The sequence below is a fragment of the Saccoglossus kowalevskii genome, chromosome 8 (assembly GCF_978046115.1).
Source record: "Saccoglossus kowalevskii chromosome 8, keSacKowa6.1, whole genome shotgun sequence".
NCBI classification, from domain to species: domain Eukaryota; kingdom Metazoa; phylum Hemichordata; class Enteropneusta; family Harrimaniidae; genus Saccoglossus; species Saccoglossus kowalevskii.
In genome coordinates this window covers 16,673,507-16,691,608 of record NC_140648.1, presented here as the reverse complement: position 1 = coordinate 16,691,608, position 18,102 = coordinate 16,673,507, and the positions used below count along the sequence as shown (strand labels likewise).

General features: G+C 34.6%; 2 protein-coding genes across 2 annotated transcripts; both read left to right on the top strand.

Annotated features, from left to right (window-relative positions):
- The first annotated feature begins 203 nt into the window (after positions 1-203).
- LOC146739365 (BMP-binding endothelial regulator protein-like) lies at positions 204-5,773 on the top strand. The gene is made up of 4 exons (XM_085502729.1): positions 204-236; positions 1,824-1,869; positions 4,315-4,562; positions 5,474-5,773. The coding sequence occupies exons 1-4, from the start codon at positions 204-206 to the stop codon at positions 5,771-5,773; spliced, it is 627 nt and encodes a 208-aa protein (XP_085358855.1).
- Positions 5,774-12,865: 7,092 nt separating this feature from the next.
- LOC102806902 (BMP-binding endothelial regulator protein-like) lies at positions 12,866-17,385 on the top strand. The gene is made up of 6 exons (XM_006815976.3): positions 12,866-12,997; positions 13,684-13,756; positions 15,326-15,601; positions 15,723-15,970; positions 16,318-16,610; positions 16,824-17,385. The coding sequence occupies exons 1-6, from the start codon at positions 12,911-12,913 to the stop codon at positions 16,855-16,857; spliced, it is 1,011 nt and encodes a 336-aa protein (XP_006816039.2). The 5' UTR covers positions 12,866-12,910; the 3' UTR covers positions 16,858-17,385.
- The last annotated feature ends 717 nt before the right edge of the window (positions 17,386-18,102 follow it).

Genomic DNA, 18,102 nt, shown 5'->3' with positions numbered 1-18,102 from the left:
TTTCCAGTTTTCATTCATACCATTTGTACTATGTGCAAAACATCATTTAATCTGAAACAAGAGTCTGCATAATTCCTAGTAACATATGCTTCGATGTTTAAAAAAACATTTACATAATTTACTTAAGCGTTGATCAAATATAAATGATTCGTGTTTCTGTATCGAAATAAGAAATCAAATATTTAGCTTTCAAGACGATTCAAATGACGAATGACGTACCAATGGTCGGAGAGTCGGTACGTATGTCCCGGACACTGTATTGAGTACATACGTACATCACCAAATAATGCGCCAGTGATGCGTTGAGTATGTACGTACGTACGAAATTTAACAAAAAAAGCACTCAGCAATATCCACGTAATGTCGGTAGATTAGCACTTAGGCAGTTGTGTATATTATACGGTAGTTTGACCAATTCTCAGACGTCGTGAATAATGCTTCGACGTTGAAACTGGCAGACGTGCAATAATGTTTCTTAGACGTATTGAATTATGGTTTGATGTGCCGACTACCAAGCATTGTTAGAAGCTTACATTACACGGGAGCCGAGTGTCGAGTGAAGTCCAAATCATGTGCTTTTGTCAGGTGTCTCTAATTTCCTTCGTGTTGTGTAGAGTACAATAGGATGGGCTATTCCACTCAGGTGAACACTGCAGAAGTGTCCGTGTGCACTTTCCAACCTAATATTACCTATGTAAGCATCCACTTAATAAAAGGTAGGGTGCTCCGAGTTCACAACACCCTTTCAACCATGAAACCCCATCCAAAACGGTACAATTCATGCCCTACATTAAAGATTTATTGATAATAAATATTTGTATAATAACTTAATAAATATTACTGATCCATGAATTATTAAAACAGAAGTACGTCTTGTCACAGAGATGACCTAAGTGAACTAACTGGCATCGAGAGATCTTGTGATCTTGTTTCCCCCAAAAACACGTTTTAATTAGTTGGTAATATCATTTCAATATTAAGTGTATTATGTATTGGTGTACTATTATCTATATTGAGCTAGGTGAAAGTTGTATTTGTAGATTATGTACGAATCGCAAGATTTCATTTTATCATTGGCACAGCAAAGGTAGCTTTGTTCGACAATGCGTAGCTGGTAATACGACACCTATGATTAGGTTACTCGATTATCTTTGAATTTTATGTCGATTTCTTGATTCAAGAACCAGTTTCCAGTATTGACGTTTTTTTTATCGTATACAGTTATCCGTCACAACGCATTGAGAAACAAACAAAACATTTAACAATGTTACCCAGGGTGATGTATGAAGATTTCAAAAATACATATTTAGTATTTGAAATTTAGCATTCCGTGAGTTATGAGTACGAGGTGGAACCTGTTTGTCAAAGTAAAAAGATGCTATGCTTTCGACGTCACACAATCAAAGTATTCAAATGTCTGTGATTCAGTCAAGCACGTATGAAAGAAGTTATAGTATGTGACTAGAAAACTGTTTGAGCGCTAAAGGCGACTCTTGTCACCATATATTGTAGCCAACTAAGGAATTATTACACCATCCATCCAAAAATCATAGATAAATGTATAATAGGTGCAAATTATGTTCCAAACATTTCTCCAGAATCTGAAAAGGGAATTCCCTCATATGTTGCATCCTACGTTAAGAGTATAAACTGAACAAACGAAATTTCCACCAATCTCTTAATTCATCAGTGGCATGCCATGTATATAAATTATAAAGATTTGACAGAACACCAGCTTCGTTTGTATATTTGTAATGTCCATGTTCATTTATTTCATATTAATACACAAACATATTAAATTTGTTTCGTTCATTCAATTTCAGAACAACGCGCAAAAGGGGAAAGGACAGCCGTTAGGCAAAGGAAAAAGTGAGCTATATTTCATAATGATTGTAACCTGAATAGATTATAGACGCGACTGGCCATGGGGATTTCGCGATTGAGAGAGCCGAGAACTCGTCTAGAGTGAAAGAGCAATGAGATTTGTTGCTGCCACTCAAACAGTCACCCATTCACTTCCAACATCGAGTTTATTGTTTCCTTTTTGTTTCCTTGACTCATTATTATTAAATCTTTGTTGCAGGATATAAAGTGGAAAAGTTCGTGCATCCCATATTTGACACAAATATATATATATAAAAATTCACTTATAAATTCTATGGGTGTCAGACGATAAAAGCACGACAACGATCCTATTATCGATTTTAGTTAGACGCGTATAGAGAGAAAAGGGCTTTTTTCGTCTTAGAGCGTCAAATGTAGGAATGTTGGAGGACACAAACATACCGCAGCACTACATACAGTCCCTGGGCCGGGCCAGGAATAAACGAAATGCATTATTATACGCAACATGGAGATCATAAATATTGTTTACGACTATGTTGAAACCAATTGCAAAGCTGCAAATATTATATGTTAGAACGAAAGTTTTGGAACAATGTAATTTTAACATAATTACTGCAACTAGAAAATTGTCGAAGCAATATAACGGCTCTGTCGTAGAATGATCAAATCTGTCGTTTTATGTCCTCATCATCTATACAATTATGAGTAACGGACATATCCTAAATAAACGTGCTTGTGCAAAATGTTCAGCTCATAGCCACCAAGATATACGGGTGGAACTACACTGCTTCACTCATCCGAGGAATAAGGTACATAAGTTCAGACCTTTTAGAATCGTCAATAATATTAAAGACCGAGCCATATTCATAGTAAGCATTAATGACGGCAATTTTGAATTGCTGGCAAAAAGTATCACAAAATGAGAATGAGGCATTTATTTTTCATCAGTGCTTTGAGGATGAAAGGAAGAGTCAGTTTTTGTGAAACAAAATATAAAGGATACTACATATATTTCCGAGAACTCAACAGTCACGGCGATTTCAGATTGCTTTATTTCTTTCGAAAATATTTCGCATTTTCAAGAGGATATGTTTTACGTTTCGATAAATTAACAACTGAAAACTTTGCATGTAGTATGTCTGACCAACGTTTTATATGAGAATAAGTAAAATAATTGTGACCAGTCACGTGGTTTTGCTGCCATCTTGGTAAAATGTTTTGTACTTAACATGATATTTTGCAAATGACATGTGTGGCCAAATCCTCGAACGAGAAAAGTGGCGAGTATTGTGTTTCATGTTTATATGTTGGAAAATATAATTCTGATTCAATATATAATACAAACGGTGAGATAATGTAAATCGAACGATCCATTCATCTGTTTACTCACAGAGACCTTTAGACATATTTGGGCCATCCAATGTACATCAATAGTATACATGGGAATTGATGAAAATTTTAAGTTTACAAGCGCTGCAACATTCAATGTTATTGTCGAAATTGACGGACAACCACTGATGCAACTGGAGGGGGTGTTCTACCCTCCGAACTATTTCTATTCTCTATTGGGACCATTTACTCCTTGCCAGACTATCACAGTTTCAGTGGACATGTCCGAAGGTTGTAAAACAAGATCGGTGACCTCTACTATGACAACAGGTATATTTAATTATGTGATTCGGTGCCATGAACTAGTGTTTCGACGCACAGTAGCTTTCGCTGAAAGCGAGAGAGCCTCGCCCGCGGCACGAGTAGAACCTTACCAATGAGGTATAAAATACACTCAAGGGGTTGCCAAAGTACGTTTTAAAATGGGCAAGTGTTTATTTTTTGACATTTGCAATGGTCAAGCAGTTTCTTTTTAACCTGTTTTTGGAATCAAATTTCGCAATTTCGCTTTGTTGATATAAAGTGTGATACGTGTTCATTTCGCTACAGTTAATGCTGCCACAACTTTTCAAGTGTTGGGTTTATCTGGATAATTTGTTGGCAAGAGGTCGATTTTTAAGGAACTTGGTACCCGGACCGTGTTTTTACCAAAAACTTTTGCCCCCATACCCGTCTTTAAACAATACAAGTTTGCTCGCGTGAATCACGTGACGTGTTCTGCCCTTTAAATAGTGTCTCAATTTCTTCTGTCATCGCGTGACTCTCGCTCGCAACGAGATTAAGTCGGTCATTTGCGGCTCATATGTTATTTTATCAATTTATGATATTGATGAACCAATTTAAACAATAAAATACATTGAATAGAAAAGATTAGATACCTTTAAAATACGTATTTTTATTGAATAAAAATGTCACCGATTTTCTGGTGAATTCAGAATGGAACATTGACAGATAGCAAAAGACGAAATATTTTGAGCAGTGTTTGATAAATCTCAGCTTTTCTTTGTCAGTGGGGGACCAACATAACATATATCAGGCTACAATGTTATATTTACATTTTGTTTTTAATTTTATTTCCAGCTTGTCCTTGTAACCCGGCGTCTGAGACAGGTGATCCACATTACTCCACATTTGATAACACAACTTTTACTTACCAGGGCCCATGTGGGTATATTGTGTCAAAGGACGCGTGTGACGGTGGCACCCCTACATTCGAAATATGCGCCACAAACAGTGGGAGAGAAGTACAGAATGATCCTCGGTTCGTGATCGGCGTACATGTGAAAACGGAGAATGACGAATTACTGTTGTCACGACACACAGTTCTGGTAATTGATATTCATCATTACGAATATGATAGACCTGAGCCGCTAATGGCCGCTGAAATCTCGTTGAGAGCATGAGATGCACGAGATGCACGAGACTTGTTATCAAGTATCTAGGGACAAGTATCGTGGATTTCGCAGAACACAATTTCGACGAGCATTTACGTCCAAAGTATATTGATGTGTATCATAAAGTTATTTTGTGTGGGTACATTGTGGTCGCTTAAAGACGATTAAGTTTGTCTTCAAAAAATTGACATTCGTATTGTCATTACAGATCCCTCTGTCTGGATTTCTAATCGATATTTCAATATCATATTCTCGAGACTCGAGCAGCTGTTGCAAGAGGCATCTAAACCATTTGCGACAGAAATAATAAATTGATACATACTTTACATGATTTCTAAAACAACTATCGCATAACAAATCATAGAATCAACAATGCCTGTATTCATTTGTAGTATGGCGCAGTATCTCTGCCACAATTACAATATTACAATATCACACTGCTTCTTAAAAACAACGCGGGAAAATAATACGAAAATAGTCAAGTGACTTTACATTCAAATGTACGAATTAAATGATTCCATGTGCAAATATAATAATGTCATATCCGAATAATATGATGTCATTTACTTATGAAATGATATTGTAATATTCTAATTTTGCATGGATATAACTAAATGTCGATTGATCTGTAAGACGCGCGGCTCATTTTTCATGGTAATGCACTGAAGTTATGGAGACAATAGTTATTACACGTAATTCTGTGTCTATTACGTAGATACATGGACCATTTGTTAGTGTACTCAGAATGACTGGATTCGCGCTATATTTGTGTGTGGTATTCTCAAATGCAAATTCAAATTGCCGAATATGTAATTCAGCGATTGACATAAATTACTTCATTGTAGTGGAATGGCGAGGTTGTGGATAAGAGCATCCCAAAACTGTCAACGGATTACAAATTATTGACATACACTTCCATAGACGGCAGATTCGTACTTTTTCACACCGAATATCTGTGGTGGATAGAAGTTTTAACGCGCACACTCCACGTCTATTTGCACCAGGATTCACCACTTCGCGCTAACATATGTGGAATGTTTGGTAACGCAGATGGCTCTCCGTTCAACGATATGGTTCTTCCTGACGGCACAAGCACTGAAGATGACATCGTGTTTGGCGACGCATGGGAATGCGAAAACATTTAATGATCATGGCATATATACGACTACTGTTCACTCGTTTCGACATTCTTGGGGTATTTTAGTCAGTTTATTATGCCATACAATTGTAATATGATACTTATTTTGAAGGATTTAGGATGCCACGTGCCTAATTTGCATATTTATGCAAACCAATCACGGACTAGATTCCAGGCACAAGCTTCCATTTATAAAATAAATCCATGTTTGTTGATATTTGCAGATAATACTATGTTACTCATACATTATTTGTTACTCATATTTTCATATTTATCATTCTACCAACAGTTGTGGCTATAAAGAACAGCTGGATGACTTGGGGGAATTAAAATGAACTCATATCCGATCCAATTATATACAGTTTAATGGATATTATTTTCTTGGTAATACGGTGTTTTTGTAGGCTGGTAAATGATTGACTTTTATCGATGGTCTAATATAAATATATTTGTGAGTTCTACTGTGTTCGCTTATATACTGTGTAATATTATATTTTTGCTTCACAATTGCATTCCCATTTTGTAGTATATATGTAGAGAGCTACGTGCAGTTTGGAAGACGTTTTTTTTAAAGGAATGTGGCGGTCTTGAACAAATATTCTGTTTGATTTGATTTGATTTGTTTGATTAGATCAACAGATTTTATTGTTTTTCATTGTAATCACAATAATCATTGTTCATTTCATGCTTCGGGTAGATTGTGGAATAAATTGTATTGCAAATGAAAGCAGACTCGTAATTTTTGTTGAGATTATTTGTGGGCATATTTAAATTTAGTAACACGCCAGCGAACTTGAATCAGCAATACGATTTATAATCCGTTCATCAAATTATCTAGATAAGGCTCAATGCAGAGGAGTATATATTTTAGTTCACAGTGAATGAATGAATGAATGAACAAATCTAGACCAAACGTATTGCTCCTATCGACGTTTTGTGCAGCATTCGAACATTCTTTGAAACATTTTGACTAATTTCGAGACTTAGTCGCCGGTATTCCTTATAAATGTGATATTGTGTAGTTGTATTATATGAGATGAGTGCTCTACTTTTTGTCCGTAACTTAGCTACATGTATTCGTTGTGTTATTATATGAAGTTTTTTTAAGGAAAAGATGTATAATAATAAGGTTATTACGAGGATACCGAAAAGTATGCACGAAGACAGTACAGCTGGAGAATCGACCGACGCGCAGCGATAATTTGCGGTATCCTCGTAATAATCTTATTAGTATACATCTTTTCCTTCCAAGGATGCACCATGGGAATGCCGAAATCCAAAATATTTAGAACAGAATCAGCGAACTTCTTTGTGTGGAGTCCAATCAAACTCTGGCCATGGTGGCAACCATGTTTGTTTTTATTATTAGAGGACACTTACGGGGGGAATCATTCGCATTTCCTAAAATACCGCAAAATTACGGCACGCTGTAACTTATGGCGTTACGGTGACAGATGTATAATAATGTATGTTATGTTTAGTTTAATTCGATTACCATATAGTACTGCACTTAGTGCTATTAGAAACGAGCAAATACAAAATAATATGGAAACCTGAAGATCAATCAAAGGTCAAAGATCGATATTTGGGTTTACTTTTACCAACGTTTCCCATAGGATTCCTATAGAATCCCATTGGAGAAATTCCTGTAGGATTTCTATAATATTTTGACACATGTTTTCCTATATAGGATTCCTGTAGAACAAATTCCTATAGGAATCCTCTAGGATTTTGTGTCAAAATATTAAAAGAATCCTATAGGAATTTGTCCTATAGGACTTTGTGTCAATTTTTTGTAGGAATAAATGTATGAAAAGTACAATTACAAAAATACTAGTATGCATATTGAGTTTTTGAAGAAGCATAGAACCCTCAATTCAAATTCATTGATCCCTAATATGAGAGAGAAAGACTTCATTTTGAGTCAGAAGGTTTAATTTGTGTTAAACAAATGTGAAATAAAATATTGCCAGTGCAGCCTTCAATATAAACATACAAATATACATTGACTTCGTATCTGTGAGATATGTCATTCATAGGATTTGGGCATTGGGCCTGTAATACAAAAATGAATTTGTTTCAAATGTTGCAGCATGCTGCAATGTTTGATTTTTTAAATTAAAATATCCTAAAAAAGATAAAAATAACTATCATTTATAATAAACTGTATATGCACTATTAGATGCGAATTCCCATTAGAAGTGCATATAAACACAAAATCGCATTGGCTGTATACTAAATCTTTGAAATATTACTTATTTTTGCCAAAGAAAAAGAATCTATATTTTATATAAGCACATTCATTACTAATAGAGCAAATATGCTAAAAATGTATAATTTCTATAAAACAGTAAAATTACATTTAAATAGCAATCGTACAGATTTGAAGGTACATGTGTGTAATGTTTTTTAAATACTACATGAATTTCATTGATTTTATTAAATGCATTCCTTTGAAGTTGGCTTTCACAAATTGAATACAAAAAATAATATAAAAAAGTGGTACTTTCTAAATGTGAACATTAATTGATTGAAATGAGAATTTAATTATAATTCCCCGAAAAGGAGAGTTGTTAGAGAAATCAAAATTGGTTCAATAGGATAAATATTAGGCTATAATATTGAACGTTATTGCCGTTATGAGTGAATTTCCCCAAGAAAAAGCCATGATTGACCACAACAGTGGCTGACTATTTAGCAAAATTATATACACAAAGCGAAAAAAGAACAGTAATCTTGGTATATTTATAATTGTAAATGGTTATGTACACTCCCATCATTATCGTAATTGTCTTTAAACTTGAAGGAGAAATGATATATTCTCGAGGTCAACAGTCAACTTGTTAATTAATTAATTCAGTGTTACTTATCCTTAGGTACACAGTCACAGTACCTTGTGTGTTTGTGTTTTCTGAAGTTAAAAACACCAAGATATACCATAATATTAATGTTACTCACATGTTTTCAACAGGTTTATGGTCTTCTTGGTCCAAAAATTAGGTAGAATGACATCTGTTTCCAATATTATAAGGTCAAAGTGACAGAATGGTCTACACTTCCTGGCAAAAAAAATAAGTGACCTGTAGTGCATGATGGGTAAATCACTCAGAAAGAGGCTGCTGAAAGTTCACCAACTGTGGTAACAGGAAGTTCAGGCTTTGTGTTCAGTGACGTATCTCCCAATAATTTAATAATAGTTTGATAAATTATTAAGTTGCTATGTTTTATTAAGTATTTTTTTCCCTCTAATCTGCCAATTACGAATTAAAATAGAGCTGATTTCAAGAATAACAAAATTGTAAATTGTATTGTAAATTGTTCTAAAATTAAACAAATCCTAATACAATTCCACAAACTAAAGTATGTATACAAAAACTGAATATGTATTATTAATTTTTCAAATCACATTTTATGAACCTTTAACAATTCAGTAAAAGCTGTAGATTTTTTTTATGTGATAAACATAAACATTTTGAAAGTTGAAAAGAAAGTTGAACTAAACATGATTATTAAAAGATTTTTACAAATGATTTTTCATCATTTTTCACCTACTTGTTGATATATTTTTTTCAAAATGAGTTGACAAATCTTTCAAAAGTCTATAGAAATAATGTATGCCAATCCGATTTTTTAAATCATTTTTTTTAAAGTAGGAAACTTAATTTTAGTTATTTGAATATGCAACATTGATGAAAACAACTATTTTTCAAATCATATTACAAAATCATATTATCAATATTCGTTAGATAAGAACACTAATACACATGTGCATTGATGTATGCACTAACAAATCCAATATGCGTATAACAATTTCATTGTTTCGTCAAACGAATACTCATACATGTTCTCATCCACATTGCACCTATAGTTTTCAGTTAAAAAATACAATATAAAATGTATGTAAGGAAAATAACATATACAATAAACAAGTCACTGAAATGACACAGTCCCCGTTAATTTTTTGAAAGTTCTCTTTGTGCTCGTCATATTAAAGCGAAGGGGTTGTCGCGAGCGTGTCCTTGAAACTTGAGTCCCAAGTGGCGTATACAACAGATTGTTTATTTACATCAAATTTGAACACGTTGCGTGACGACGTCCCCTCCGGTTTAAGACATGGCAAAGAAAAACATAGATCACAAGTGAAAGTAATTATTGCATTTGCTAAACTTGTTTAAAGTATGTTTGAGAAAATGCAAGTCTGAGGATGGGAATGAGGCACTAAGATTACATTACCATACATCTCATGAATATGAATGCTTGTTGCCATGGTGCCCTACAATAAATCTTTACATGGGGCTTACAAGATTAACATATGTGTTACGTAATGACCGAATTTGAGATTCTGGGATAAGAAATACAGCAATTGCAACTCTTTGTAATTGTATTGTTAGTTCTGGACTAAAGTGGCTAATAGACCTTTTCTACAATTCAAGCGCCCTCTTGTGTTGAATAATATGGTGAAGGCAGTGTCCACAAATTTGCAGTTTTAATAAATAACAGTTCAAAATAATGCATTGAATTAGAGTAAGCTAGGCATAGGCCCGATTCAAAAATGTCTAAGTATGTCCAAGGTATCACATTTTAAACAAAAAAAGATGGCCGCCAGTCGGTCATATTCGATCAAATTGAATTGACATGTACATGTATCCATTTATGACATACTAAATATCAATGAAAATGATACGTGGGTGACAGAGATATAATAATATGGCCAAAAATAAAAACAGCCGTTATTTGGTCATCTTTGATCTGATTATGAAACAAACTGACATGTATGATGTATGTGCCAATTACGAATAAAAATGGTACATACATCTTGGAAATATAGTAGTAAGGACAAAAAGTCAGATGGCTGTCAATCGCCCATCCTTGATCAAATTGTCATGGACATGTATCCTAGCATGTATAAATTATGTGCCAAAATTGAATGAAAACTGACAAAGCATGTCTAAGATACCACATTTAAAAAACGAACAAGATGCCTGCCAGTCGGCAATCTTTGATCCAATTGCGAAAGAAATTATCATGGACATGTATCCTAACATGTATAATCTATGTACCAAATTTAAATGCAAACTGACAAAGCATATCCAAAATACGACATTTTCAAAAAACAAGAAGGCTGCCAATGCATGTGCATATGTCCCACATAAAGTACTAGGCACATGCAAAAAATAAACGGAATCATTCCAAAGGATTCTGAAATATGACTCCAGACGGACGCACGGACGCACGGACGAAGACCGAATATAAGTCTCCGTTTTCGAACTTCGTTCGAACAAGGACTAAAATATTGAAAAAAAAAACATGCTGTACATTACAAATGATCGTAATGAGATTGACAAAAGTTTATTCAATATAAACAAATTGACATCTTATGTAAGTATGTAATATCTTATGAACATTTTTGTAAGGGGGTGATATGAATCTAGGTAACCTACTCTACATATGAAAATATGTAGAAATATACAGTCCTATAGGACTTATGATCTCGCACACCAGTCACTGAATATTTGCTTGTATGATGAATTTTAATTGCGGTCAAAATGGAATTTTTTAAAATTACACCTCGTCAAATATGAATACATTCAATTACAACGGCCACCTCTCATATCCCAGCAACATAGATAGCAACATAGATTTATGTTTTCCTCAATAAAATGAAAGAATGGATAATAATGTTTTGTCATAAGATTCTCTAATGAAAACAATATTACTACATAAGCATATTTGGGTAGCCCACTTATTAATTGCACATTCGCCTAGAAGAATGGCGTACATACAACAGATATTGCAGTAATGATATGTGTGATTTTGTTTGCACAGTGTTAATACATAAACACTAAAACAAATTACATATATCAAAATGAACATATATCTTATGTTAAATCGATCAGAGATCTGGTCCATCAAATTAGAGAGATTATTAGTACAGTCTATGTGGGTAATATTATATTATTATTATAACAGATTTGACCTCATATTATCACAGGATAGCGTAATTAAATATGTGCATGTAAAAGTTATTAAAGTCTCAAATCCGAAATTTGATTAATCATGAGCACTCTAGCTACTTAGTTTGTCTGTACTTTACGTGATATAACAGCGTGTCACATTGTGTTAGTAATCCCCTAAATATTGACAGGTTAGTAAGTTGCAATAATATAACCACAGTGTATACGTATACATGACAAGGTTAAAATTGAACTTTTAATACATTAAACTCAATTCATGAACTTGCTGTGTACGTGTACGTGTATGTCTTCTATTCTTATGCAATTATACAATTTCATAATTATATTGGAATTTGGGACTGTCTTTGCATTCCGACGGTATTCAGTTAAATCTTGCATCTGGATGTTTACGCACGCTTGCGTCGGTTTATATTCATGTACAATTATATGCTTTACGTAACAGTTCAACTTAGTCAGTTTAACACATTATTCACCGGGTTCAGCTAAGCGGAGAACTGCCGCTGTGTCGCTGAATAGTATTTTGGAAGACAAAAGCAACAATCATATTTTCTTATATTATAAAAAAAGTATACCGCAAGAGATATAGTATACCGAACACTCATGGGTCAGTAGAAAGAGAAACGTAAGTTATATAAACCCCATATTAATTAACGTATTTAAGTGCGTGAATCAATTGACAGATATTAGATGGTAGGTGTCTGTGTTTTTTAACAATATGCAAAAAAAGACAGAGGATATACTGGTCCTATACTATCTAGGTATCTTTATGACTAACTGGACTCTCATGAAGTCCACACTGGATAGTGGAAACTGAAGGTGATCTTGCTCAATAATGCGTGATCCTAATTATGTATAATATCTAAAATTCACACATATACTGTAAAGAAAAACGTCAGTATACAAACCTGGCTCTCACTAATTTATACTAAGCTTATTTTAAAATATATACACACTATTGGCAATATATTTTTCAAAACAACAGCTTGACTATACGAGGCATTATAATCACAATTTTCATTAAAAAAATTGTAATGAAATTGCGAATTAATATTTGCAATTGAAAATAACATTATTAATTTCGTATTTCATCTACAAAAAAGGATCAAACTCTGAACGTTAATATAAAGAAGGTTGTCAGATACACCATACTACCAATTCTTGTAGTAACTATGGTGAGCTTCACATTCGTGTTATTAATGGTGACTGTCGCTGCTGTGACAGTTAATGGAAATGCCATAGTCAGAAGCCACAGAGAGGTATTGTTGTCGTTTTATTTCTAATTTATAAAACGTCTTTTTAAATATAAGAAACGACTAAGCCATTGTACATAGTTCGCGTTATTTCGTCGGTGTTCGATTGGGTCTGTATATATGTGCAATATATGTACATTGCACATGTAATTTAGTATGAAGATAGAATATTAGGTTTATGTGACATTATGATTTGTTGTTGGTTAGTCAGTGTTAGTCTGTTCGATTTTACCAAATCGCACGTTCGTTTTTATAGAATACGTATTTTTCAAAGTATTATTATTATTGCTACATGACACACATTCAACAATAAAAGCAAGATTAGAATAGTATTTCACACACATAACAGTTCCTTGTATCACTTGTTTCGGTACGTAAAAACGTTCAACGAGAATGTACATCCCCGAAGTTGCCACAATAGACCATTTTTACTGTTATTAGAACAACCCCCTTTATTGATAACAACCAGTTATGTTCACTCACTTATTTTATTTTCGACCACTATAAAATGAAAATATCGATAAGGCCAATCCAATATATTTACTTGCAGAGTTGCCGATGGCACAACTGTCCGTTTCGAATCTCAATTCGATAGTTTTGTTGTTATTATAGTCATTGTTTTGTGTTGTTTAAACACAGCCATTGTTTGAAAATATTGACAATTAAAATTATTATTTCTCTCATTCTCAAAGGTTAAAGAAAAACGTTCCCCTAGCGTCAGCTGGGTGGATCTCTATCGGCTTATGACTGGAAATTGGCCGGACGGTAAGTTTTACAATCGCCAGACTGTTACTTATATTTTGAAAATCAGCTATTCACTGTATGTATACTTATAATTTATGTATTAGTTTGAGGAGTAGTGGTTCTGGTCAACTGTAATGGTTCTGACCATGGTGACATATGTCTAGCTTTACTCATCACTGAAAGCATGGTTTGAATTTGGCCAATTATTCGGGAAGGTAGAAATACACATGAAGTTAATCAGGTGAATATTCAGAGGTTATTGCCATGTTTTTGTTGGTGCGATAATTGTTGTGTGGGCTACATCACTATATTTAGAAAGGTTCCGGCTAAACTTTATTTTGTTGAAAACACTCATCAAAATCTAATATTTTGTTAAGGTAATACGTGCGCAATCTGTAAATACAAACACAACAGGTTTTCTAAAGGAGTCAAAGGTCTTAAATATATATTTGTCTGCTTATAAGCTAGGTATAAACGACTGTCTCTATATGCATTGAATTTATATATAGACAAATATATTTCCATCAATGCAATGTTCTTCAGTATGTATGCTATCAAAGGCAGTTTCAATTATCATATGTTCATATTTTTCTTATATTGGCTGAACTGAGATTCATATTTGTGAGCAATGCATTCCATCCCAGAGTTGGTGTATTAGTGAACAAAATATACTGGCATATATGCCGGGATCTTGAAAAAAAAAAGATAAATAAGATGACATCTGGAATAGAATGATCGATATATATTCCTGAAAGTAAAAGATTCAGCAAGTGTTTATTCACTGCTACTGCGATTGATTCATCTATTATGTTTTGGGCAACACCCTAGACTGGCTCTGGTGTTTTCAATTACAGCTAACAGCTGGGCGATATGATGTAATCGTCCATAGTCACTATACTGAATGGAAATATCCATTACAACACTTTTTTTCATAAATTAGATATTGAATTGTTGTTTTTCTCAAGGACTAAATGTCTCCAGCTAGGCTCGACATAGATGTAACTCACCTTAAACTCCCCTATCACAAGATGAGAATTTGTATGGTACGAGAATTTGATTTTGTTACAAATTCTTGCCAGATGGACGTAACAGTAAATACCACAACACGTTTACCCGCCGAATTGCAGCTGTTTCAATGACTTTTAGGCAGGCTCTGGATTGTTATCCTTTATTATCCTTTTCATAAACTCCAGGTATATACCTACGGCAACGGGTATGTCTTAATCTCCTCTCTAAAAATATTGGTACAGTCCACATCTGTGACCACAGTAAAATCTATATATAAAACAGCCTTTACTCTTTTGCGTTTGTTTTTTTCATTTATTTAACAAAATCGTCAGGCGTAACCAAAACGTCGGGTGTGATATTAAAATCGTCTGGCGCGTCCCAAATAGTTATGCTAATTACATACACAATCGTGCTTGATACCCAAATCTGGTAGCGTCTAGTAATAATTAACCTAAAATGATGAGTAAACCTGGCCACAAACACTAGGGCGCAGCCGGGCTCACGTATCATGGCGTAATACAAACTAATTAGTTACGTATTTTATTTTGTATTTATCCAACATGTCCTATATAAATCGTTAAGATGTATGGATTGTCGAGATATATACTACCACGTGCACAAGCTTCACGGCAGAATTCATCGATCGATTCAGTTACTTTACCGGAGGAACCCTGAGAGTGACTGGTTTTGCTGATGGCCAAACTCCCCCGGAAATTACCAAAAAACACGAGTCTGAGCCTGGACTCTTTGAAGTCCAGTACGGTGGTTTTAAAGATTGTGATATTGTAAAGCTAGAAGGAGTACTCGTCAGTGCTGACAACGTCAAGGAAACTGCCATCTCCTTCAGTACAAATCTTGGTATGTTTATTTAATATTTAATTAATTTAGTTTATTTTTTGCATAAATGACGAAGCACCGTTTAACATTATAATCATAAGTCTATCATAATGTAAAGTCGCGCCTTCTATTTCTGTCACAGAATGTCCTTGCCTAGAAGGCACTGGTCAAGGCGATCCACACTACAGAACGCTGGACGGAGTGAAACTGACATACCAGGGGGAGCATTGCAGTTACGTCGTCAGTAAAGACTGTCAAAACAAGACGGCATCATTTGAAATCATCGCAGTTCACGGTTCTTCGTTACACGACGGTCAAGTCCGTCGTATAATCGGCACGGTCGTCAAAGCTGGCAAGCACATTATCATGGCGGGAAAGGGTTTAACAACGGTAAACTTTAGTAATGTTATCGCACTCTGTCAGTACAATGTGTTTCATACACTCGTCATCACTAGTCTAATCGTTCCAAAGAGACACACCATTACTAGCTTCCGATAAAGTTGTAAGGAATTATATTTGAATGCTAGATATTATCGTTTTTTTGCTGGAATCATTCTTTCAATCTGAGGTAATATATGTGTTCATATATTACCTCAGATTGTTTTGTGAAACAAATTGTTAGCCGCCAACACGGTTTCATAGCACCGCCAGCCTGGTAAACTCGCCTAAAAGTCTGTAATCTATCTATTCCCCTTGTCAATATTCAACACTTTATTTAAGGAAATTCTTTAACCTAGCTCGATGGTAAACAAATCGACCGTAAGAAGACTCTGATGTCACCGGATTTAGAACTACTGATGTATTTCCAAGATGGTTGGTTTACTATACAGTCCATCAAACAGCGTTGGTTTGTCCAGTGGAGCGATGAACGTCGTTTCAAATTTGGTATCCATGCAGACTCCTTAGTCGCTAAACATGTATGCGGAATACTTGGCAATGCAGATGGCACTAAAAATAACGACATGACAATGCCTAATAAGGCGAAAACCAAAGACCACAACAAGTTCGGCAAAAGTTGGCAAGTTCCAGGGTACGTGATTATAATATTACATGGACGCGGTAATAATTTACATCGTTCTTCACTTTTTTCTCTGTATCAAAGCGATTTCTGCCAAGTTATTGTTGATTCATACTACTACTATAAAATATTTCTAACAGGCATTAATTTCAATTCTGTTTTCGACATCCTTTCATTCAAGGCAAAGTATACCTATATTATTAACATTTTTTCTTTCTTTTTCAGTTGTGAATACACCGATCTGTTCGCTGATTTCTAAACTCCAAATCTCACCCTGTCATCGTATAGACGACCTTGACCATGCCATTGCTCTTCATGAATTAAATCTTGGATAAACAGCAGCAGGCTGGAAGGCTGTATTTTGTTTATTTCACCTCTCCCGTCTCGCACTAATTTTATTTTCCAGGCTGTCCTTTGCTTGCTATTGGGTTAATTTATGAATCGTATTGAAATGTAATCTAAAAACAAAATAAGCTATGGCAAGGAAGTTTGGCAGAATGGACAGCAGATACAAAGCGTTTTCTCCTTCCGACGTCATTACACCATCTCCCATTTGGTCACGCCCATAGTTATACTTTATTATTACTATAGTTATACTTTATTATTACTATAATGTCTCTTAGGAATCGTATTGTATCATTTAGATTTTGTAGTTCATGTTCATGTAGAAATAAAAATGTATGGCATATGCAAATGTTCAGTGTTGGTGAAAGAATACTAGAAAAATATTACATTGCTACATTCGTAAATGTTCTATTAAATGTTCTATTAAATGTTCTATTAAAAATGTTTAATGTATTGCCCATATATTGGCACATTATCAGCTGTTCCAATAGTTACCAGACCCAAATGGACGCCGGGATCTCGTTGGCAGCGAGAGAGCCACGAGATTTGTTATACTCCCTTGAATAGTGTTCCATTTTTGCCCATCAACGCATCTACTATTCTATGTGGATCCTAATCTATGTAAACATTGTATTTAGAAAAATGAACTTGATGTAAAATCTATATACCATTTAGAGACTTTCTCGATATCAACAGGTATGAATTCTCGGCCGTGTTGGTTCAACGCAATGGCAACAGTAGACTGCAACCTCTGCGGTCGATCCACACAACCACAACAGGCGGAAAAGATTTCTGTCAGCCCAAGTCACTAAATTCTGCGCAAACACAATTTCGACTATCACCATAGTACCACAACATCCATAACATATTTAAGCTCAGTTGTTGGAAGGAATTCAGTCGATTTAACAGGAAAATCAACCTGCCCACACCGACAAAAACAATTCGACCATTACACACAAAATCTTCATGCTGACCACCACAGGAAAGCACAGACTTATTCATAAACAAAGTCATTCCAATACCATACTATAGATGGCGCTCTCATTATAGACCACCACATGAACGTTTATGGAAAACAATACGAACAAAAATATAGCTGCAGAGAAACAATTACCCAAGCTTTGATCAAAAAATGTGGATTTCTACAGAAATCAATGTA